This window comes from Amblyomma americanum, chromosome 9 (genome assembly GCF_052857255.1).
Source record: "Amblyomma americanum isolate KBUSLIRL-KWMA chromosome 9, ASM5285725v1, whole genome shotgun sequence".
NCBI classification, from domain to species: domain Eukaryota; kingdom Metazoa; phylum Arthropoda; class Arachnida; order Ixodida; family Ixodidae; genus Amblyomma; species Amblyomma americanum.
Genome location: NC_135505.1, coordinates 66,759,440 through 66,783,512, shown reverse-complemented (window position 1 = coordinate 66,783,512; position 24,073 = coordinate 66,759,440). Strand labels below are relative to the sequence as shown.

The window sequence follows — 24,073 nt, the reverse complement described above, 5'->3', positions numbered from 1 at the left end:
CAAAGCAAACGGCGCTGAAACCTCAACAAATTTACTGTAATTCAGAAAAACGTGATGTTTCAAAATGATCGACGTGCTTCCACTATTCGAAAGACTTCTGTGTGTGAGTGGTTTGGGAAAGGGCGGTAGCTGGAGGCAAGTGTGTGAATTCGTGTTCGTGCACGTTTTTATGAGTATCTGCCTTTATTTTTTTAGTTGGGGTGCGTCGTCATCAGCAGGTGTTTTCTGACATAAAACAAGGGTCGTCAAGAGCACCTTTAGATTTTGTCTATTTGCAAAATCACTTTCGGTGCTTTCTTTTCTGAAATAGAGGCGGAGGGGGACAATAGGAATAAAAATCAAGAAATAAAGTGACACATAACGTTACCGAAAAATGTTAACGCAAGTACGTTACCAGTTACGATTCCGAAGAGGTAACGAGTATGTTGCTAAGTTACCAAAAAAAAGCAACGCGCTACCTGTAACGCCGTTACTTGTAACGCGTTGCCGCCAACACTGGGTGTACGTTTAGCTTTGGGCTACGATACGTCACCAATCTGTGTCGACAATTTTTCGCTCACACCTAATGACAAATAAAGTTTCGTATTAGGGAAGCCAACTGTAATTGAAAGCAAAAAAGCATAGGAGAATAGTTTGTTATTTTTGGCGTTGGTTACGGGAAACTAGCAGAGTAATCACATAAAATTTATGGTAGGCCATAAAAGAAAAGCAACTAAATGCTACCAATGAGATTTGAGCCCGCGACCACTATATGTTGCGTACTGGGCTCTGTTAACTGAGCTGTGTTGACCACTGTCTTGTATTCTTCAGTAAGGGGTATTTATGTTAAGTGCAACCTGACTTTGCTAATGTTAACGATTAGCACGCTAATCTACAACAGCGGGCATATAATGTGACTCCTATGAGAAGGTACGATGGAACAAGAGAAACGAGCAAGCAGCAGGAAGCTTTGCTAGCGCTCTATAGAGCTCTCTAGACAGGTGTGTGGTCGACTGTACACGAGGTAATCTTTTGGTCAGGTGTGCGCAGCACATAAATTCCTTTAAATCGGACATATCATCCGGTCCCATAAAAGGTTAAGTAACGGGAGTTTACTGCATGTCGTAAAAATCTCTAAACGCTATCATAGTAGCTGCACATGTGAGAGTCGAAGTAAGGGGAGTAGCAAAGACATGCTTTTCGTTCATTCCTGAAAATTGCAGCTGAAGATGTGGTAAGGAAGTTCAAATGGAGCTAACGTGACGGCCTGATTGGATTGGAAAACATTTAATTCTTCAGAAAAGGCAGAATGCAGACGACCCGTGCTAGGTGGCTATCAGTCCATGGCTGACAGCGACCTGGGCAGCCCATTCAATAACCCGGGTTTGAACTCCCAAGTCTGAGCTGACCAACACGGCCTCCCACTGCTCGAGAGTAGGAACCTGTATTAGAGATTTCTGGGGCGGCTCTTCTTTACAATTCCACAATAGGTGATCATAAGTGGCTAAATCTCCACATAATGTACATGCAGGGTCGTATTCACCAGGGTAGAATTCTGACCTGAATTACACAATCAGCCTAGACTTTAATAGAGAGCGGGTGAAATTTCTCAGTGGGAAGAAAAAAACGATGTAGGAATAAACTAGAAAAATTGTGGATTCTAGTGTTCAGTTCGGCAATTGATTTTACGCTTGAAGCAAGGAAGACAAATATAACATAAATGCGAGTCTTGAAAGTAATATCATCGAAATATCAGAAGTTGGGGATGGGATAGCTTAGCTGGAAAAGATACAATGCCTCGAAAAATAGAAAAAGAAGATGAAGCAGAACTAAGCGGCTGGGTGGCCCTGATTGCACTGGCGCCTTTCTTTTGCTGCAAGGCCCGACGCACATATGACACGATCCACACCTTGTTACATGCAACATCTCCTAGTCCTCACGTTGGCTTTGGTGGCCACCGGAATGGAAAGCGAGAGCCACGCTCGCCATTGGCGAAACTACCTTAACGGCATCCTGGCCCAGCTCGCCCAGGTGGGTAAGGTTGAACGCCCGCTTTTGCTTCTATGTTTGACATTTAAGCCACGTCTTATTTCTGCTTTAAAGTAAATGCATACACGTTGTATGACGTGTATCGAGAACTACTATCGCGATCGAAAGAAACGCGAACAACACGGCGCCTTCACGCTCCGCTGTTCGAATTACTTTTCATCGCGCTTTTACCTGGGTGGAATGAAACAGAGAGAGTCGTCCTGGAATGTATCACGGAAGGCTCTACCGTGTTTCTGCTTCACCGAAGCAAAAGCGCAATGACAAGGAATTCGAACAGCGGAGCGTGTAGCCGGCATTTTGTTCACGCTGGTTTCGCTCACAGTAGTAAGTTTGCTGGCTGCTAAATCATTTTCGAGATGCGACTGCATGATTTAGGACCTCAGCATAGATGCAGTGCCATTTTTTTGTTTATCCAAGAAGGAAACTGACAAACGTTTCTTTTGCTTGACGAATTAAGCGCGGGGCACGGAAAGGAACTGATTATAGTTTGTAGTAACGTCGCATGCTGAAATGATAACGCGGAGGAATACGACAACCTTCTACCGATTTACCGGGCATTGAACATTTTATTATCTCAGGAAAAGTTTAACTGATGCTCTGTGCACTGATTTGGTTTGCCTCCGGCATATCCACGTTGGACCACGTGGCGAATTCGCAATGAGGCATGATGAATTAAGATTTCTTGGTTCCTCGTTTATTCCGCATCTTGGGACGGAACATCCCTCAAGATAGCGGTTTGTGGGGTGCACTGCTAAGCTCAATATATATATTTTTGGCAGATACACAGGACTTTAACAAATGAACTCAGCTGTCATACCCTGAATTGCTGGATGGCACCGCATGCTGACCAAATTGCGCTGTGTCTGCGAGCGTGGATTTCTAAAAAAAAAATCAGTTATGTCATAGTGCATCAAGTTATGCGAGATGCACCTTATAGCGTTATGGACGGCCTTAGTGCGAAAATGACTTTCGCTCTTTTTACGTTCATTATTATGAATTAGAAGAATATGAAGAAAACCGTTCGTGCTTTGAAAATCACAATGGAATCATCTTGCTCGTGGTCTGTCATCAGACTTATTATTCTGGGCTAGCTCGCACCATAAACTGTTGAGTCAGCGTCGCTTGCGAAGTAAGCTACGTATCGGTTATTGCCATTTATAGCGATTGACAACACGTGTATTTCCTTCTAGATCTTTGATATCATTGATGTGAGCTAATAATTGGTTTTCTGGGGAAAGGAAATGGCTAAGTATCTGTCTTATATATCCTTGGACACCTGAACCGCGCCGTAAAGGAAGGGATAAGGAAGGAGTGAAAGAAGAAAGGAAGAATAGGTGCCGTAGTGGAGGGCTCTGGAATAATTTTAACCACCTGGGGATCTTTAACGTGCACTGACATGGCACAGCACACGGGCGCCTTAGCGTTTTTCCTCCATAAAAACGCAGCCGCCGCTGTCGGGTTCGAACCCGGGAACTCCGGATCAGTAGCCGAGCGCCGTAAGCACTGAGCCACCGAGGCGGGTGATGTGAGCTAGTAGAATTAGCATTCGGTGTAAACTCTGGGCAACTCTATGGTTGCTAGAACGGAGGAATTTGACTTGCATTATATCCTGACTTGACAGCTGGATGCAGTAAAAGTGCGAGTGCTGCGCTTAACCGGGAATACCCAGAATGAATGCACGAAGATTCTTTTTAAGCCTGTAAAGAAATAGAAACAGCAACGAATGACTTCTACACATTCCACAGTAAAAGCACGAAAGGTTATAGCAGCTAGATGAGTTTTATATGGCACTAAGCTTTTGAGGATTTTGCCTGTTTGCTCTTAGTGGAAGGTGTGCTGCAGTAAGTTTGCTAGGAAGCTACTGAGTAGCAGAAAATTGTGAATAGAGCAAATTTCCGCTCTTAGGGATCACCCAAGCCCGACCAAAGACACGAGCTCTGGAAGCAGCTACTGTCGGGACGGGTCCGGTCTTTCCTGGTCGGCGGAGACGACGACCTCACTGGCGAAACAGACGTCGGCGCAGGCGAAGACTACTACCACTTCAACTACGGCGGTGAGCTGCCGCTCAAGCTTGATAATGGCGTGCCTAACGGCGACCAGCTAAGCGATGCCTGGAGGAAGCAAGTGGCGGACACCCTGCTGGCCCCGCCGGTCCTTGTCCAGCGTCATCGGCACACGACCAGTGCAGCGTCCCCTGTGGAAGCCTTCTCACCCTACCGACATCCCACAACCCGACGCACGACGAAGGTTACGTCAGTCGGCCGCGCATAGCACTGCAGTAAATTTATTCCCTATGATAAGTGGCTAAATTCAACGAGAGCTTTCTCCTATTTTTTCTAAGCGCTTAGCCCAAGCGAAGTCTGACACTCTTTTAACTCGATACTGTATGCGCCCCGTGGGGCAGAGAAGACAATGTCGTCGTCGGTGTTCTTCAGTGTTGGTCGTCGTTGGCCGTGAGCAAAAAGTACGCGAAAAATCCTGAGGGGATAATTCCTAGGAGAGGGGGGGGGGGGGCAACCTAAGTCACTGACCTTTTGATGTCATCACAGCCTGACAACTGGATTGTGAGCAAACTACCCACCGTGGCAGGCAGCAGTTCAGATGATTGGTTGTGAGAGGAAGCTCGGGAACAGCAGCCTCCGTCTCAGCAGCCCCACCGGTGGCAGTACCTGTTTATTTATTTATTTATTTATTTATTTATTTATTTATTTATTTATTTTTTTATTCAGCATACCCCTAAAGGCCCTCCTTCGAGGGTATTACATAGGGATGGGGGTCAGTGTAAGAACATGTACAATTAACATTAATAAGAAGAATAGAAACAACAAACAGGCTAGATATAACGTGAAAAAAATAATTAAGCACCAGAGTGTAAATAAAGAAGCATGCGATAAAAACAATATAATACAAATCATTGGCTTAATGAAAAAGATTTGGCATAATGGAAATAAAAATATTACAGTGTACGTATTAGGCACGGAAAGAACAGAAGTAATCTCAAAAGTACAGCAACTGGAAAAAAAGAAATATTAACGCCAACGTAGTTGTGGATGAGAGCAAAGAATGTGGAAGCCCTAGATTCAATGGCCATGTGCGCTGGTAAATTGCAGGTTAGTGACGCATCGCTTAACAGCAGCAACACTTCGCCTAGAGTGTTATATTTTGCATATATAAGCATTAGCCAATTCACACTATCCCGACACACTCATAAGCTGGAGCTTAAGTATCGCCTCCAGGGTTTCTGTCTATACACTTCAAAACCAAAGGACTGCGTAGTCGGATCATGAATGTTTATGCTGATTGTTGTTGGTGAGATCCTTGAGCTTGAAAACACGTAGTGAGAAGAATAAAGGCAACTTGGCAGATTAGTAGATTAAAAGACCGTGTTTGAAATTTCTGTGAACTAGGCGTGCAGTCTAATTATAAGTACGATAAAAATAAACGTCAGTTTTTATTATAAATATTTGAATTCCAGGAAGTATAACATCGAATTTTATTTTTAAATCAGGGTCGAATCCTAAGTTGAATAGAAATCTCATTTAAAGGCTGAAAATTCGGCGTTTTTTACGAATAATTATTAATAATATTCTAGGTCAGCACATGTTAAAACCGCACCATGAAGGTTTCTTTTTTTTACTGGATTCAACGCCCCGAAGGGCCTCAGGTTTTCAAGGAGGCTGTAGTGGAAGGCTCCAGATAATTTCGCCTGCCTGGAGTTTTTTAACGTGCACTGATAACGTATAGTGCACGGGACTCCAAGACCGAGCCTCCATCGAAATGCAACCGTCGCGATCATTATCTAAACCGTGTTTTCAGGTCTAAAGGCGTTCACGATAGCCACAGAGCGTCCGCGGTGGCTAGAATTTTACCTTGGAATAAGTTTTGAGTTGAGAAAAAAAAACAGCGAGAGCGCCATACACTCTTACAGATTAAGCTTCATGGACAGTTCACGGCGGAACCGAAAAGCGGTTATCATTGCAGCAAACAAATCTGCAATAGAAAACGTGCCAGCAGAGCCGCCACCTTCTGCACGAGCAAAGTTAGCACATTTTGCTAGAAAAAGTTGTATTACACTTTCCGTTAGTGCACTTTCTCCACGGCCGATCTGAACCAGATTATCAGCGACATAAAAAAAACTCGATATACAGGAGCAAAGAAAAAAAATGTGGATTGGAAAACTAATCGGCCTTAAGGGTATGACGCAATACCTTTAATTGGTTAACGCCATAACGCCATATACGCATAAATGACCATTTCCTAGTTAACATTCATAGATCGCTTGGTGTCCCCATACCACTCCTGGCGCAGTGGTGCAGCGGTTAAGTGATGAGCCACTGCCCTGCGATGGCAGGCACTGCCAGCGGTGGGCCCAGGTTGCTCTTCCGGAGTGACCAGTCAAGAACTGTCACCTTCCACGGTGGGCACTGCGCTGGCTGGCTATCCGACGGGCAGGTCGTAATGACTCCGCAATGTCACGGGACCTATGTAGCCCACTTGCCTTCTATCTTGTTCTCGGGGCAGTACCTTCCAGAGTCATACTCGTTATTTCTCGCTCACAACGACGACGCTGGTTCTTCTGCGTAACGGGGCCTGTAACGCTATAGCGTTAAAAAATGTACGCAAGGGGGGGGGGGGGAGAGGTATACTTAAGCTCCGCTTTAAGGGTACGACGCGATAGCGTTGGTGGGTTAATGCCCACATATGCCTTCGTGGTCATTCTGTAGTTAACAGTCATAGATCACTGAGTGTCTTCATGCCAATCTTGGCGCAGTGGTGCAGCCGTTAAGCGGTGGGCAGTTTTCTCACAACCCAATGGGCAGGTTATGATCAGGCCACAACGTGACGTTACCTAGCTAGGCCGCCTGCCTCCTAAGATGCTTCTATGCATATTTTATTCTGCATTCTTCGCTCATGCTCGACAACGCGGATGGTGAAGACGCAGGATTTGCTGCGACACGAGCTCCTTAATTAAAGCTGACCCGTTAAAAACCATGTAGTGCAAGCACTGGCATATGTCTCTCCTAGCGGCCAGTGTTTGTGTTGTGAGCTTCTTTAGGTTGGCCCTTTTTTTTTGCTTCCTTACCTATTATGCATAATTCTTGTGCAAAAACACGTCACAGGTCTGTATTGGTCATGGAGTTTGGCTTCTGAGGACCCCGACGCTGGACTTAATCCCAGAAATAAAAACGGCTGATTACAAGACTTCAGTCTAACTTATTCTGCGCTATGAGCGTTGTTTCTTTTTGCACATTGCCAGCTTCCAAAGTCGGCTAGCACAGCCCAATTTGATTTTACCTAGTAGTAGGCCGCCTTCAAATATCATCCACCGCGAATGCGCATGTAACGCTTCGCGTGTCTATACTTGAACCCTCACGGCCTCATCTGTATTAAAAAAGAGCTGTTATTCTTTCTCCCCGGGTTCTCTGGTGCAGGTACTGAGTACAATTTCGACTGAGTCTCCTCACCTGGGCCAGTTCTTAGACATCGTCAACGCCCACGGCGCTCGGCATCTGCACGAACCGTCTCCTCAAGCTCCTCTGATCTGCCGTTGCTCGCCAGGAAAGAATGGGAGCAGCAACGGCAGCAGTGACGTCGTTGTGGCCAAGCTGATGACATCTGCGAAGACAACGCGGGAGCCTCCGCTGCTCCTTGTTGTGCCTGGATTGATGGTGGTGCCACGCGATGGACCCTTCGCTGTCGTACTTGAAAACAAGGGTACCAACGCGAGCGGTCCGCCACCGCAGTCAGCACTGACGCCTTCATCGACGTCCACACCTATGCAAGCGGCCAAGCTGAGAAGACATCGACTGAGATTTGTGTTGCTTCTCGTGGCGTTTGTTGTGGCACTGTCAGCGTCGCTGGCCTATCGCATGCGCTCCTACCTTGCCAAGTACAAGCGAGAATACGAGATAATTAGTACTGCCCAGTTTATTTGATGCGCAGCGCTCTGGAAGACTGCTGCTAGCCTGCTCCACTCTGCGTTTTCATCTCAAATAGAGAAGTTACCTCTATATCGCTGCATTCGTGTTTTTAGTGCAGTTTGCTATTGTTATGTTCGCGCTGTCTTTAACAGTTTTAGCCTTCAATCGTTGCACGTTCGCGGAAAGGGTTTGCGTTCATTTTTAGCTCGCTGCGAATCGCTTGACCTGTACAATTAATTTTTGTATGAAGAAGTATTAATTTATGGAATGCTTTATGCAAGAGTCTGTGTTTGAGAAATGCTCGGAGCTCATCTGACAGCTTTGTCAAAAAAATGTGTGATCACCCCCGACGATATAAATTTCGTCTGAAGAAATACAAAAATTGGAGCGGACACTTAAGCTCTGCCTTAGGAGGGCTCATTAACTACAAGTCAACTTAGATTTGAACTTTTTCTGTCAATACATGGCAGCACTTAACTACCACAAAAAGGGGGTAACTTCTATTCCCCTCCAGGTGCGTAAATTCCACCGCGATACGAAAGTATTCTCTTCAATTTTGCTGCTCTCAACAAGGAAATTGAGAGCCATGCCCAAACACTAAATAGACAACACTGGAACGACATCTGCGATAGACTAGACGGCCAATTAAGCTCCGTCACCACCTGGAAACTATTGCGACACCTCCTGGACCCAGGCAGCACCAAAGCTGAGACCAGGACAAAAATGCAAAGACTAACCCACAATTTCCAGGGATCGGAGGAGGAGATGATCAACCAGATAAAAGAGAGGTACATAGGGGAAACAAACACCGAGACATTGCCCGACTATAGCGGCGAAAACAACGAGGAGCTAGACCAAGCAATCTCCATAAGAGAGGTCCAAGCGGCCTTAAACAAGCTCCGCGGAAAAACTGCGGCTGGCCCAGATGGGATCAGCAATAATATGCTTAGAAATCTCGATGACGACTCCTTCCAGCAACTAACAGCATTCATTCAAAGGTGTTGGGAACAGGGGGAGATACCCGGGGAGTGGAAAACAGCAAATCTAGTCCTCATCCCCAAACCTGGAAAAGAACTCAAACTTGAGAACCTTAGGCCAATATCGTTAACCTCCTTTGTAGGCAAGCTCATGGAGCACGTCATACAGAATAGGCTCAACGGATACTTGGAAGGTAAGGAACTCTACCCAGACAGCATGGTCGGATTCAGACAACTGTCCACAAACGATGTTATGCTACAAATCAAAGAACAAGTATTGGAAAGGAAGAGTAGCGACTCGAGAGTCATAGTGGGGCTTGACGTTAGCAAAACGTTTGACAACGTCAAACACCAAGCGATCCTGTCGCACCCCAATCACCTAAATGTAAGACTCAAGCTATACAACTATATCAAAAGCTTCCTCACGGACCGAACGGTAAACATAGAAATCGGGGGCACAATAAGAGAAAACATTATGCTAGGCAACGAGGAAACACCGCAGGGATCGGTGCTCTCTCCTATTCTTTTTAACAGTGCAATGATCGGGCTGCCAGAACAACTCAGAAAGCTAGAGGGCCTCTGCCACACTCTCTACGTTGATGACCTCACCCTTTGGGTTGACACAGGAGGGAGCGATGGGCAAATAGAAGACACCCTACAAATGGCAATATGGGAAACGGAAAGCTATCTGAGACCCATAGGGCTAAAATGCTCACCGGAAAAGGCGGAGATGCTAATCATGGGCCAGCAGCAGGTTAATATCCAGCTCCTGGACAACAACACCCCGGTCCCAAGAATGGACAAGATCAGGATACTGGGTATGTGTATACAACAAAATGGGAGAAACACCGAAACAATAAACCAACTTGAAGCCACGACCAACCAAACATGCAGGCTTCTCAAGAGGATAGCAAACAAAAACGCGGGGATGAAGGAGGCGAACCTACTTAGGCTTGTATCATTCTTTCATAATTAGCCGAATCACCTACGCTATCCAGTACCTAAAGACAACTAAAGCAGAGAGAGACAAGGTAGACATTCTCATCAGGAAAGGGGTAAAAACTGCCCTAGGTTTACCAGCGTGCACATCAATCGAGACGATCCTCCACCTAGGAGTGTCGAACACACTAGAGGAAATGTGCGAGGCTAAACTCACGGCACAATATGTCAGACTAACTGGCAGCAAAACGGGCAGATCCATCCTTAGGAAACTGGGCTACCAAAACCCAGAATCACGAGAGGGGATAACCACCATCCCCAAAGAGATTGCCAACAAATTAAGAATACCCCCCATCCCAAGAAACATGCACCCCATACACAACGAGGAACGCAGGAGAAGCAGAGTCCAAAGACTCCAAAGCTCCCTCTTCCAGAAACAAGGGGTTGTGTACACCGATGCGGCAGAGTACAAGGCCACTACGCTGCAGTAGTAGTGAGCGACAAAGGCGAGCTAATCTCAAGCTGTAGCGTAAGACACTCTTCACCAGAGGAGGCAGAGATGGCGGCGATTGCCCTGGCAATCACATACCCATCAACTAGAATTATCATCACCGATTCTAGAACTGCAATCAAAGCCTATGACAACGGTCAAGTGTCCAAAGAGGCCGGTAAAATTCTGCAAGCAGGCAAGGAGAACGTACCTAACGACCTAGTTAGCATAATATGGGCACCCGCCCATAGTGGACTCAAAGGGAACGAGATCGCCAACGAGGTCGCCCGAGCACTCACACACCGGGCCCCAGCGCAGGCAGAATACTGCCTGTCCAAAAAGCGACACTTAATCACTTACAGTGAAATTCTAGAACACTACAGAATGGGGAGGAGGACCCTGCCTCCCACCCATACATCTCTCACAAAGAAGGAAGAAGTAATCTGGCGAAAACTGCAGACGGGTACATTTCACAACCCGTATGTCCTACACAAATGGCATCCTGAGGTGCACTCCCCAATTTGCAAAAACTGTGAAGACATAGCGACCCTAAATCACATGCTGTGGGCTTGTCCAGCGCTAAATGGTCGACATGGAAACAGAGAGTCATGGGAATCCTCCCTCCATAGCCAGGAAGAACAAGTACTGCGACAAGTCATCGGTCATGCCCAGGCCGCCGCCGGAAGTCAACTGATTCCGGCTGACGTCTAGGGGGGAGGCAGACGGTGAAAGAGGAGCTGCGTCTCACCCATCACCCATACTCTCTGAAGGGTGCAAATAAAGTGCTTTCTCTCTCTCTCTCTCTCTCTTCTGAATAAAAACAAAAATTGGAGCGGACACTTAAGCTCTGCCTTAGGAGGGCTCACTAACTGCAAGTCAACATAGATTTGAAATTTTGCTGTCAATAGACGGTAGCACTTAATTATCACAAAAAGGAGGTAACTTCTATTCCCCCTCCAGGTGCGTTAATTCCACCGCGACACGAAAGTATTAAGGTCTCTTCGATTTGCCTTGCACTGGCTGCACTAGTTCTGAAAAGTGCCGCAGCGGTGCCAAGCGGTGCTGCGAGAGTGCAGCGAGTGCAGGCGCAGCCGCGGCACTAGCGCACGACGGCTACATTCAAAACGAAGACGCAAGTGTATCCCTCAAACCTGTAGCGCGTATAGGCCTAGCAGCTCTGTGTTTACGTTCGCGATGTGCGCAGTGTGTAAAGTGCTGCTTGCCAGAACGCGGCCGTGATGGCACTCTTCGAAGCTGCCATAGAACTGCTAGACTCTGACAGTGACGACGATTTCGAGTTCGATGATAGCGACTGCGTCGAGGAGTTCGACAACGTCTGCATTTTGGTCGCCTGCGCCTTGGTGCGTCAAGATGTCAATCGTGTGCCTGGGTGTGCCTTCTACCCAAGCGCTGTGCACGACCGTGAAAAAATATCGGCCGAAAAGACGTGCCTCACTACGCTGGCGTACATCGGGTCACAAATGTCGATGTACGCGATAGGCGACAAGTTCGATGTCACCGAGTCGTCCGTGCACGATTACGGGTGCACGTGATACGGGTCATCCATTTTCTGCACGCGATTAGCGGTGAAGCGATATGCTGGGCCAGTAGCGCGAAATGAGCCGCATCAAGGACAGTTTTCTCGCCAAGAGCGGTGGAAAGAGCCCATGCAATGCCATCGGCTGCATTGACGGGTCGCCTCAGTCCTACTTCAATCGGAAGAAGTGGCATTCGATTAATCTCCAAGGAATCTGGGATGATTAGAACAAATTCGTAGACGTGTTCATAGGATTCCCAGGCTCGGTACATTACGCCCGGGTCTTGAGTGAGAGCCGGTTCTTCACACGTGCAGCTCTGAAATGCGAGGAAAATTACATACTAAGGAACAGTGCACACCCCTTGATGTCATTGGTCATGACTCCAATCAGGGACTATGAGAGCAGTTTTCCTACATGGAAAAAGAACTTCAATGAGCGACACAGCCAGCAAAAAGTGTCTATTGAAAACACCTTTGGATTGCTGAAGCAGCGTTTCAGGATACTGTACTTAGTAGATACCAAAAGTGTCGTGCAGTGCTGTTACACAGTTATGGCTGCGTGTGTGCAGCACAACCCGTGTAATGACGAGAGAGACTTCCTTCAGGAAATGGTATCATTGCCGCAAGATGATGTAGGCAATGGCGACAGTGAAGGGGATATTATTTTATTTATTTTTTTTTATACACAGTACCTACAGCGCCCTCATTGGGGCATTATTGTAGGGGGGAAACATCATAAATAAGAACAAACATCTAGTACATAATAAATTAGGCAAATGATGCGGTCTACACAGAAAATACAATAAACCCATGCACACGGAAGGAAAAAGAAACAAACAAACAAACAAAATAAAAACCATTGTAGAAAGGCAAACATACCCTAAACACACACATACACACACAAAAAAAGATACATTTTAAAATACAGCACTGCTTAAAACATAATACACTCGGACAAGAATTATTGCACTTATATTGACAGGTGGCTTTGCAAATCGGTCAGAAACGATGTGGGAGGAGCGGTAGCGACCCGCGAAGGGAGACAGTTCCAATCATGCACTGTTCGTGGGAAAAAACTATATTTGAATACGTTTATACGGCAATTGTACTCGCGCACCTTAAGTGGGTGGTCAGTGCGGGCGGAAATGTAGCTGGGTTCACTAATGTATTTCTCTTTTGGAATTCCAGTTTTATTATTAAGCACATTATAAAAGAAAGAGAGTCTCAAATATTTGCGCCTGTTTTCAAGTAATGGCCATCCCAACTTCTCGCGCAAACCAGAAGAACTTTTTTGGAAATTGTAATCGGCGGACACAAACCTAGCAGCCCGTTTCTGGACGCGCTCCAGCTCCTCAATATTCAGTTTTGTATGCGGGTCCCAAACCGCGGAAGCATACTCAAGTATCGGACGTACAGTAGACATGTATAATGTCTCCTTCAGCGTAAGGGGAGCGTCCTTAAAGTTACGTCTGAGAAAGTTTAATGTGCGACTGGCTTTAGCAGATATGTAATTTACGTGTGTATTCCATGATAGGTCAGAAAAAAAGACTCCCAAGTACTTATAAGTTGAAACTGCGGATAATTCAGTGCTACCAAGGAAATAGTCTGTTTGGAGGAATTGTTTCTTTTTTGTAAACCGGACCAGATTACATTTGGAGATGTTTAGCGCCATATTCCAGTTGTTGCACCAAGAGAATACAGAGTTGAGGTCATGCTGTAGTGAAATTGCATCTGCTTCAGAAGAAATATTGCGGTAGATACAACAGTCATCAGCATAAAGTCTGATTATACTTGAAATGTTACTAGTGAGGTCATTTATAAAAATGAGAAATAGAAGAGGGCCCAAAACCGATCCATGCGGAACACCTGAAGTTACACCCACACTTTCCGAGCTGACACCGTCGATAACCACGCACTGTCTCCTTTCCGCAAGATACGCCTCAATCCAGGATAAGAGTGAGGTAGGAATATTTAATTTTGAAAGCTTCTGTAACAATAGGTTGTGAGCAACTAAATCGAACGCTTTTCGAAAATCTAAAAATATACAATCTACCTGACCGGCGGAGTTTAAGGGAACAGAAATGTCATGTGTGAATTCCACGAGCTGTGTTTCACATGAGAAGCCGGAGCTAAATCCATGTTGTGTCGAACAGAAAAAACTATTGTTTTGTAGATGGCTAATTAACTGAGTATAAATGACATGTTCCAGTGTTTTGCACGACACGCACGTCAGCGATATGGGCCTATAGTTACATGTTTTATTTTTATCACCACTCTTATGAATCGGAACGACATTGGCACTTCTCCAGTCAAGGGGCAAAGAAGAATTCTCTAACGATTTCTGAAATAATGCAACGAGATACGGGGCAACTGAAGCTGCACAATTTTTCAAAACGTAATTGGAAATGTTGTCAGGCCCTGGTGCTGATGTAACTTTAATTTTCTGTAATAAAAGCATGATCCCCCGTTCAGAAATTTCTACGTCATTCATTCTGGTCAGGGTGCTGGAAGATTGAAAGTCAGTATGTGTATTAATGGGATCGGAAAACACCGATTGGAAATAAAGATTGAAACTTCTCGCTTTACCTTTTGAATCCCTTCCAAAATCAGTTGCGTCTAGTATATCAGGCGCAGAGACCCTGCTGTTTCTCTTATTTTTAACATATTTCCAGACTGCCTTTGGGTTTGTATTTAGTTGTTGGCCTAGTGTGCTGAAGTATGCCCTTTTCGCTTTACGGATTTCTTTCGATAAGTTCTTAGTTGGCTTTTTCATCTCGGAGTACAAAGTTAGTGCGGGCGTATCACAATATCTGCGAAAGAGCCGTTTCCGCCGGTTGATCATTGCCCGCAACTGTCTATTCATCCAATGCATATCGTCACGACGCTTGGCTGAAATCAAGCGGGATGAGATGAAAGTCTGCGTCAGTGACAAAATTTTAGTTTTAAACAAGTTCCAGAAGGAATCAATATTCAGGGATGGCTGATGTGAAAGAAACTCAGGGAAAAATGCGTCGAGTTCCTGTGATAGCGAAGCATAATCCCCTTTTTCATAAAAAGACACTTTGCGTGGTTGGGTGTGGTGGGTCTTCATAGCATTACAGGATACTTTTGCTAAAACTACATCATGGTCGCTTATGCCTGGCAGCGTTATGACAGACGAGACTAGGCTAGGGTCATTGCAGAAAAACAAGTCTAGCACATTAGCACTGGTAAGGCCGAGTCTGGTAGGGGTTTGAACAAACTGAAATAATGAGTGAGCACCAATTACTTCACGGAAAGCGGTATACAAGAGGGATGCAGTGCGAATTACTGGTTTAAAACAAGACCATTCTACGCTGGGCATATTAAAATCACCGGCAAGGATAATATGTGTTGCGTCTAAGGCTAATAATGTGTTGCTAAGTTCAAAAAATGGCTGTGCGCAGGTTGAACCGGGCGTCCTATAAAAAGAGCCAATTGCCAAAGAAGTACCATCGCCCAGCCGTACCCTGCACCAGACAGCTTCAGAGGAATCGTTGTCTAAGTTAACAGACACGCTTCTCAAACTGCTATGAACGAGGATGAACACACCACCACCGCGTACATTGCGATCCTTCCTATACGTGGTATAGGATGGAGGAAATATTTCACCATCACTTATGTTGCTGTCCAGCCATGTCTCGGTTCCAATTACCACATGTGCGCTCGTCATTTGTAAGAGTGAAAGGAATTGGTCAGTTTTGTTTTTTAGACTGCGGCAATTAGCAACAATACAGACAAGTTCATTTTTAATAGCAGTTTGTGGGCTAGCTAAAAGCCTCGGTGATGGCTATTGGTTTACACAAGTGATATCGTCTGTTTCAATGTTGTATGTACATATAGGTTTTGTTGTCCAGGTTTAGCTTATTAAACCGCAGTTTCAACTTTCCGCCGCGTGCCTTAGCAAACTGCATGAGCTTTTTTCTTTGTTGCCGTATTTTGGCCGAATAGTCCTCGCTTATCGCCCAGTCAGTATCTTTTAGTTTGGCAGCATTTGAAAGAACACGATTCTTTTCTTTAAAGGACAAAAATTTAACGATCAGGGGTCTGTGCTTGTCGGGCGCATATCTTCCTAGTCTGTGCGCTCTTTCAATGGGAGCGGCGTCAACGGAAAGTTTTAACTTTTCAGCGCAAAAAGAGATAATTTTAGTCTCAGACTGTTCCCACGATTCGGTTTCTTTGTCATGGATGCCGTAGAATATTAAGTTGTTTCTTTGTGATTGGTTCTCCAGGTCATCATGCGATGACTCGAGGGCCGTGCACGCGACAGCAAGTTTCTGGGAACTTTGAGATAATCTTTCTACTTCAGGCTTTAGCGGGAGCACCAGTGACACATTATCTTCAACGCTCTTGACTTTTTCTGCGAGTTTTGTTAGTTTTTCTTCGAGATTCTTTTGCTCAAGCCGAATGGAACGTAGTTCGTCCAATATTTCGGTCTGTTGCTGTTGTATCACAGGTATTGTCATGATAGTATCGAACATCTGCTTTTCCTGCTCAGCAGACAGAGGCCCAGGGTTTTGCTCTACGTCTCCCGCAAGCAAAAGCTTTCTTTGAAACAAACCTATGTATCCTGAACAGCTCGCGCACACGTCGTACAGAAGGCGTAAAAACATGCACACAGCAAAGTTGGGATCTGGCGTCGACTTCCTAAACGGTTTGCCATTAACAGAAAGGTAAGAGTAACAAACCTGAAGAAGAACAAGATATAAGCGTCTGGCTGCAATGTCGGCGCCAGATCCCGGAGTGGCTGGGTACAACAGCTGCTTATGTAGGTCATGCTTGTGCGGAAGGTTCCAGGGTTGCCAGTCGATGAAGCGTTCGAGCGCCGGTAGCGCTGTGAGGTCCAACGGCGAAGCGTCACCCAAAAAAGCCAGGTCAGCAGAACAGACTTTCTAGGTAGAAGCGGCTCCGTTCATTGGCAGGCACGTCGACATCGCGGCAGCATCGAAAATCGCCATCATTTGCAGCACGTGAAGAAGAACAAGATGTAAGCGTCTGGCTGCCATGTCGGCGCCAGATCCCCAGGCTACGGGCAGTCTCAGCGTGTATTCATTGACTAGGAGCCGTGCTAATAGCGTATATTTGCTAGGTCATTGACAAGTCACCATGAAAGTATTTTATAACATAGCCGCATATGTATATATAAGTACAGCATTGCGACAAACGCGCCTGTTCGTTTTCAAGGTTTCTTTTGACAACAGTTTCTGGAATACCATTCCAGGAACTCTTGGCAAAATAAACCTTTGAAACGAGCAACCTCGTTTGTCGTAATGCTGTAATTACACTATTAAACTGGCGCATTGGAATTCCTACTGAATATATATATATATATATATATATATATATATATATATATATATATATATATATATATATATATATATATATATATATATATATATATATATATATATATATATATATATATATATATATATATATATATATATATATATATATATATATATATATATATATATATATCGTGGGTTCACGCTGTGCTCCTTCTCCAGTATGGCGGCAAGTTCTCTTTGTGATGCACAAATGATTAGAACCACTGAACAGGTTTATGGGGTTAAAAGTCCCAAAGCGACTCCGGCTATGAGAGATGCCCAAGCCACTAGACAGCTCAAGAAATAATTGCAACTTACTCCTCGTGTACGCTGCTGACAAGGTTGTGCAGACTAACTGTTATCTTTTTGGACTTTTTGTAGGCTAGTCCAGGGACTTCCATTTGTTTTCGACTTGTATCGGAGACATATTACATTGCAATTCCTTGTTTATGAGCTCACAGAGCTTTAGCCAAAGTTGTTTTCTTGTCCTGAACAGAAAAATAAAGCACAGTTGAGAGCAAAACAAAACTATATAAAGTGGTTTGACTTTTCTTTCACTGTAGCACTACGATTGAAATGACTTGCATGCTATGGCTGCACAACCTTTTATTTAGAACTCTCTTAAGAAGTGTGTGGCTACCGGGTTAACTTCTACCAGAGTATGTGCATTTCAGCTGCTACATATTTTAAGCATTCTCTGAGGGATGAAAAGTATATGAGCTTCAAAATGCCGCGAGGAATTGAAAACACTGCAGTAACTTGTTGGGACGTGAAATCTGAGCACAAATGCCCAGCTCTACTGTACAAGTCTTTTTGCACATATTGTCGGCGTTTACGTATAGAAAAAACGAAACGCCATTATGGTATGCTGCAGATAATTTTGGATACAAAGGATTACATGCCGAAGTGTCCTGGTTTTACCAACAAAGTCCTTCATCTCCGTGTACTTGTTCAGAACAAACTTCGTCTTCCGGGCGCTCCACAGTTCTTCTCGTCGTCAGCAGACGCCAATGCCACTGAAGAAAGAGGTGTCAGCGTTTCATCGTCGCAGCCACTGGCAGAAGCCGGCGTCGGCGGTTGCGCCGGAGGGGGTACATTCTCCTCTTGGGCCGCAAACCGCAGCGTCACGCGCTGCCCGTCTGCAAAAGTGCACACCAACATTTATGAAGTCTACACAGCCCAACACGATGCCTCAGAAAAACAACCAACACATGGGACTTAGCAGAGCGACGAGGCCGTATTCGTCGATAATGGGCTACCGACATGTGGCCACGGCCACAAAGAAAACCCTCCTGACCGCTAGGCACGTGTTAAGCGCCAGCTTGCAACAGCACTTACCGAATGCCTCGTCTAAGTAACCATTTGCGTCCTGCATGGGAGAACCGTCCGGGTTATGAAGGAGACGAACTTCTTTCAACGCCTTGTAGCACGATGTGTAGCGCCGTCTGCTCGGTGTTGGGTGGCACGTACGCCATTGTTGCATTTCTCAACACCGCCTCTCCAGTGAGTGCACCGCGACCGAGAACTAAAGCCGAAGTAGGCCTGAGCCCTGACAAAACGAGGAAAAAAGTTCAGAGGGCGCGCTACAGCAGAAAAACGAGGACGACGGTGTTGCACCCCTTGAACTCACTGATCTCCACTATGTTGCTGGATGCCGCATTCCCGCTTTCCGAAGTGGGCGCAAGTGAAGCCTACCGAAGTTCGGTTGCATGTCCCGGAATTTCGATGTGTGCTGTGTATTTCAAAGCAGAAAGTCGCGTCTTTCGCCCTTCCGTCCTCAGATTTTCGCGTTGTTTTCGTGTGACATCTACTGTAATATCAAAGTAATAAGCAAGCTCAACGCGAGAAATGTGCGCATTGTTTGGGGAGCTCCGTAATTTCAGAGAAACCGAAGAAAACAGACATGCAGGTCTCGCCATGCCGCGACGAAGGGGCACGTGCATTAAACACTATTTTCTGATCTGGTTCTTGTCTTTAGAGCATAATTAGGGGAAGTAGTGGAATGACGATGAGTTTAGGTCACCTTAAAAGCAAATTTTCGTGTAGCAAAGAAAAGGTAAAGGCGAGGAAATCCAGACGCTCGAAGAGCCAGTCGTTACTCAGCAGCTTCCGCTGTCTCTTCTTATCGACGGCAGGTGATGATTATCGCTTTAGTTTGTCATTTACCTTCCAGACGTGCTTTTAATCTAACTCAATAGCACAGCCATGTTTCCCCTACACAGCACTAGAGAAACCACTGACGTACGTACGAGAAAGACGAATGCATGCAGCAGCGCATGTGACAAGCGCTGTTTAAAGTGAACTGCACCAATCATCACATGAATAACAGCCCATTCAGGCATAATTTGCTACAGTACGAAACAGTACATACTTGATACACTCCGCCGAAAAAGCAGTACCATATACCTTTTGTACGCGCTAGTGTGAACCAGTCACCGACGGCACCCCACCAGATTGTGGCCTCTCCCTCACCCCGGTTCGGTCTAAACAAAATTCCGGAAATTTGTCACTGCAAAGTCGGCTGCCTAATGAAGGTTCCACCTATCCTTTCTTAAATTTATCAGTCATTGATGGTATAACTTGATCTTAGAGCGCGACAACGTGCAAACACAACAAAGAGCAGTGTTGGCGATGCTAGCGCAACGCGACGACACAGAGCTGAGCAGGCGCGGCTCCGTACGTGCTGTGTGTAGCGTTGTTCTGTCGTCTGCTAGTGTCGTCCCCTTGCGAGGGAATGGACCCTTACTTTTGTAACGTCTTTACCGATGATTTTGATGCACTCCTCATGCAGTTGACGGTGCAACGGGTCGGCATTGTCATGAAAAATGACGAGAGCGTCAAAAAGAGTTGATGATTAGTGGAAAACTAAAACTGAAAAGCCGTGCTGAGGCCCGATTTCGTTCACTTCCAAAGGCTGACTTCCGGGACATGCCGCCCAATTTCCGGTGGCCTCACTTTTTCAGGCGCGCGATGCGGCATCCGGCCTGCTAGTGGAGATCAGTGCTTGAACTAGTGCAGCCGGTCCAGTCAAATGGAAGAGACCTTGAGTTCTTCCGCGAACAAAAATTAGTGCCGAGAACTTTCTGTTATAGACAAGCGTCAGGCCATGACGTCAAAGAGATGCGGCAGCTTTCGCATCAGCAGTGACCTTCGTGGTGAAGGCAAAAAGCGGGACCTTTCGCATGGCTGTGCCGCGCTTGCGTATTTTTGGGCACAATTCACGGCGTTCCGACAAATTGTGGTGCGGTTGGTTGAGCCGCAATGCAGAAGAAAGGAAGCGGCATAAGCTTCCACAAGTTTATTACAGTCAAATAGGTGCGAAAGCGATGAGCAAGACAAGTTCGGCGGCCGCCGAGCTGGAGGTTTATTACGCAGAGCTCATTTCACCCCTTGGGTTATTACATTGCGTTTCTGCATCAAATCTAATAAGTTGTTTGGTGCTTCTGACTTCGCACCGTTACTGTTCAGTCATGCGGTGAACTGTGCACAAATCAAGTAATGCCAGCAACTCGTCCTCATTCTGTCGTGCTCTGAGCAAAAGTTTGGGCGCGATATTCCGTGTGCTTGGGATCGTGAGTGTAACGCAGGGGGCCATTTTCAGACGCTTATCACACGGACAAATTCCCGAGAATCACTTCGCGTAAACAAAAAGAGACAAAAAGCTTGCGCCAGTCGCCTTCAGCGTTCGCACTGTGCCGCGCTTGAAGAAGCAACGGACTCGCGTAGTAGCGCGCAAGACGGCTTTTTCCCTGTTTTCATTTTCGCGAATTTCAACAAGTGCGTCGTTTCAACATCGGTCCAGCGACGCTAGGACTTCGGCAAAGTCGCGCATAGTTATTCCCTAATTTTTTTGGAATTTTCACATAGTAGGCCGATCAGAACTTGGCGAAGAACGCAAATTCCACGCCAAAAGCTGCTCCAATCAAGCAGAATGCGCACACATGAATCAATGCTAAAATAAGACGCAAGGATATATAGCTTAGCAGAGTGAGCGTAAAAGCAGCGCTGGTATCACCTAGCCAGAGCAGATAAGTTACTCATCTTTTGACACACCTTGGGCACACCTCCCTTTTAGCACTTCATATGTTCAGTACTTCACGAAGCTGACTGTTTTCTCGCTTTTGGCCGGTGCATATTCCGCGCTATTCCACCGTCGCCTCATGAAATGCAAGCCTGGTGACCGTGTATGAGCGTGGACGCCGATTCGACGACGCGGCCTCAGTGAAAACCGTTTCGCGCTCTCAAGCTTTGCGCTCGCAATGTTTAATTTACAATGTCTGTGCTTTTGTTGACCTTACTTTCCCTGAAAGCATCTGGCCGATGGTTCTTTGAGAGCGAAGTAATGCCGCGAAATTGTTGTAGTGCTTGCATGCTCGAATTCAAAACCGTTGGCGCGCGGGATTATCACTTTGTTACGCGAAAAGCGATCAGCGTTACCTGGAAGGATTGCAGCCAGGCGCCACTATGTCGACATTATTCTGGGCTGTTGTAGTTGCTTTTTAGCGCCTTGTCTCCAAGGTTGCTCTTCGATGACCACGTCTTTTGCTATCGGCGTCGCCGAAATTCTTCAGTTTATTTATCGGCAATAGTCACTTCAATAACGACTTTGTTCCTCGTTAGTGTGCTCATCTCATTTTTCATGGCATTGCCACCAGCTCCTGACAATTTTGAATTAAATAATTGCTGAAATACTTCATTTCATGTCTCGTTCACTGCATATAATTTCACAACGAAACAAATAAGAGTTAGGTAAATGGGTGAGATTTCTGGTTTGCAAAAGCACTGAGAACGTCCTGTTGCTATTCACGGTGACTTTAAACGCAAATTTCATCATTGCCCAGCGACATTATACTGTTCTGGACAAAGTTGCTATTAGTGGTTTAATTTTGAAAAAGTAATAAAAATTGCAATTTAATAGAAGAAAAGATGGGCGCTGACCACGTCAACCGCGTGTGCTCTTTGTGTACATAAAAATGGCAGCACACCTGAATTGTCATGACGTCACGGGTTTAAAAGCGAAAATTCTATACCTACTATGGTTCCCGGGAAAACCTCAATATGTGCCATTTTTCTCTATGTATTTATTTGTATGCCTCTGTATTTATATAGTGCCCCTTCAGGACGTTTTTTCCTGATTGAAATATGCGACTTTTGGCAGCGTAGTGTAGAAGGTGCGATAAGGTGTGGCGCAGACGGCTAGAGAACGCTTGACACATACGAAATCGATTCACAAGCAAAACTAGACTATTTTGCCAGCCAGGCCATGAACCTTTGACATCACGTTCTTTACGCCACGGTCATTACGCCACGTTCTTTACGCCACGGTGAAAAACAAGTACGAATTTATCCTCTCCCCTCCCACTAACCCTACTTTTCGACTCGACAGCGTTTACAAGCAAATCTGGTCAGGGTCGAGTTGAATCAACCTACCACTTGCGGCGGAGTTGACTGGAGCCCACCCGTCGACTCCCGTCCTGAGTCGACGCGGGTTTACATGAGTAGTACTGGTTTTCAGTTCCATAACTCAACAACCAGGCGGCCCTGTTAGGTTCATGTAAGTGCCGCTATTGGCTTGAGGGTCTCCTATGAGGAGTATTTCTAGTTTAATTCTTGATGACTTGTATCGTCAACTGGGTCACTGCGCCCTTGCGGTGGGGAAGGAACAATGCTCTTCTCCCACACTGTCCTGAATAATGAGCCCCCTTCCTGTGTTTTGCACTAACAATGCCTTGTGTGGCTGCTAGGAGTGGAAAGGAGGGGGGCGCTTTTGCGTGTGGCCTTGCATACCACTTCCTTTCTGCACCACAAGCTCGAGCAAAAAAGAAAAGCAGAAATCCTCTCTGAATACAACCCAAAGAAGAAAAAAGGAAAGAAAGAGCTCAAGTCCGTCCAAGTTCTCATTAAAAACCTGCGCGCACGAACACAGACAACCAAGAGGTTCGTGGTAGAGTGCAATAGCGACAAAATATTGTCTTACGCCTGATTTAGCCTCGTCGCATTATTTAAATTTGATGCGAATTTCAAACCACCGCAAAAAATACATACACAACTTTCAGAGCCTGTAAAACGCAAACATTAGGCACGATATGGATGAAAATTGCGGGTTAACAATGAAGCAAGAAAAAGAGCGAAAATTTTGCGGGAGAATTTTCGTTTTGTGGCTTAGTTTCTTCACGAGATGACATGAAAGACCGAAATATATAAACTTGCAATTTTGCTCAATGTTTAGCTCTGGATTTTGAAAAGTTGGAATTAAAAGAATAAAATCTGTCCGCAACATTTCTTCTATCCACTAAAGAAGACGTTCTGTCACAGACCTCATGAAATTCGGACCATATTTAGGAACGCTACAGGTTCTGGAGTTCCCATGTATTTCTTAAGGATGTAGTCACTGGTGAACCCTCGTTTATGTGTTATTGCTCACATATACACAATTGATTATACTCTACATTTAGAGTTACTGGGAGTACCCATACTGCTTCTTCCATCAATGCTGCAAGTTAAGCGATGCGCCACTGCTCTGCGATCGCAAGTGCTGCCACCGGAGGGGCTTGTGAGACGGAGGCTGCTCATCCCGAGCGACATGTCTGCTCGCAATCCGGTGGGCAGGCTAAGATGACGTCACAAGGTAACGTGAACTAGGCGACCCACCTGCCACGTATGCTGCTTCTCGGAACATTTTTCGCAGGTTTTTTTGTGCAACAGCGTCGACAACGACGGCGGCTTTTCTTCGACACCAGCCTCCTAACACTGTCACGCTAAAAGTTGTGTTCCCATCCATGTTACAACAGTCAATTCTCAATGCTGTTTGCTGCCCTGCTCCGACCCGT

General features: G+C 45.7%; 1 protein-coding gene and 1 pseudogene across 1 annotated transcript; one reads left to right on the top strand and one right to left on the bottom strand.

Moving 5' to 3' along the window:
* The first annotated feature begins 1,830 nt into the window (after positions 1-1,830).
* On the top strand, positions 1,831-7,964 carry LOC144104033 (uncharacterized). Its single transcript, XM_077636816.1, has 3 exons — positions 1,831-2,010; positions 3,934-4,275; positions 7,461-7,964. The coding sequence occupies exons 1-3, from the start codon at positions 1,873-1,875 to the stop codon at positions 7,962-7,964; spliced, it is 984 nt and encodes a 327-aa protein (XP_077492942.1). The 5' UTR covers positions 1,831-1,872.
* A 9,435-nt stretch (positions 7,965-17,399) lies between these two features.
* On the bottom strand, positions 17,400-18,964 carry LOC144105367 (uncharacterized; annotated as a pseudogene).
* Between the last annotated feature and the right edge of the window lie 5,109 nt (positions 18,965-24,073).

Bases quoted from the DNA above. Each gene is read 5' to 3' on its own strand.
- LOC144104033 (XM_077636816.1), top strand. From the start codon at position 1,873: ATGACACGATCCACACCTTGTTACATGCAACATCTCCTAGTCCTCACG. The intron at 2,011-3,933 runs GTGGGTAAGGTT...TTCCGCTCTTAG, and splicing joins TCCTGGCCCAGCTCGCCCAG to GGATCACCCAAGCCCGACCA. The intron at 4,276-7,460 runs GTTACGTCAGTC...TCTCTGGTGCAG, and splicing joins CAACCCGACGCACGACGAAG to GTACTGAGTACAATTTCGAC.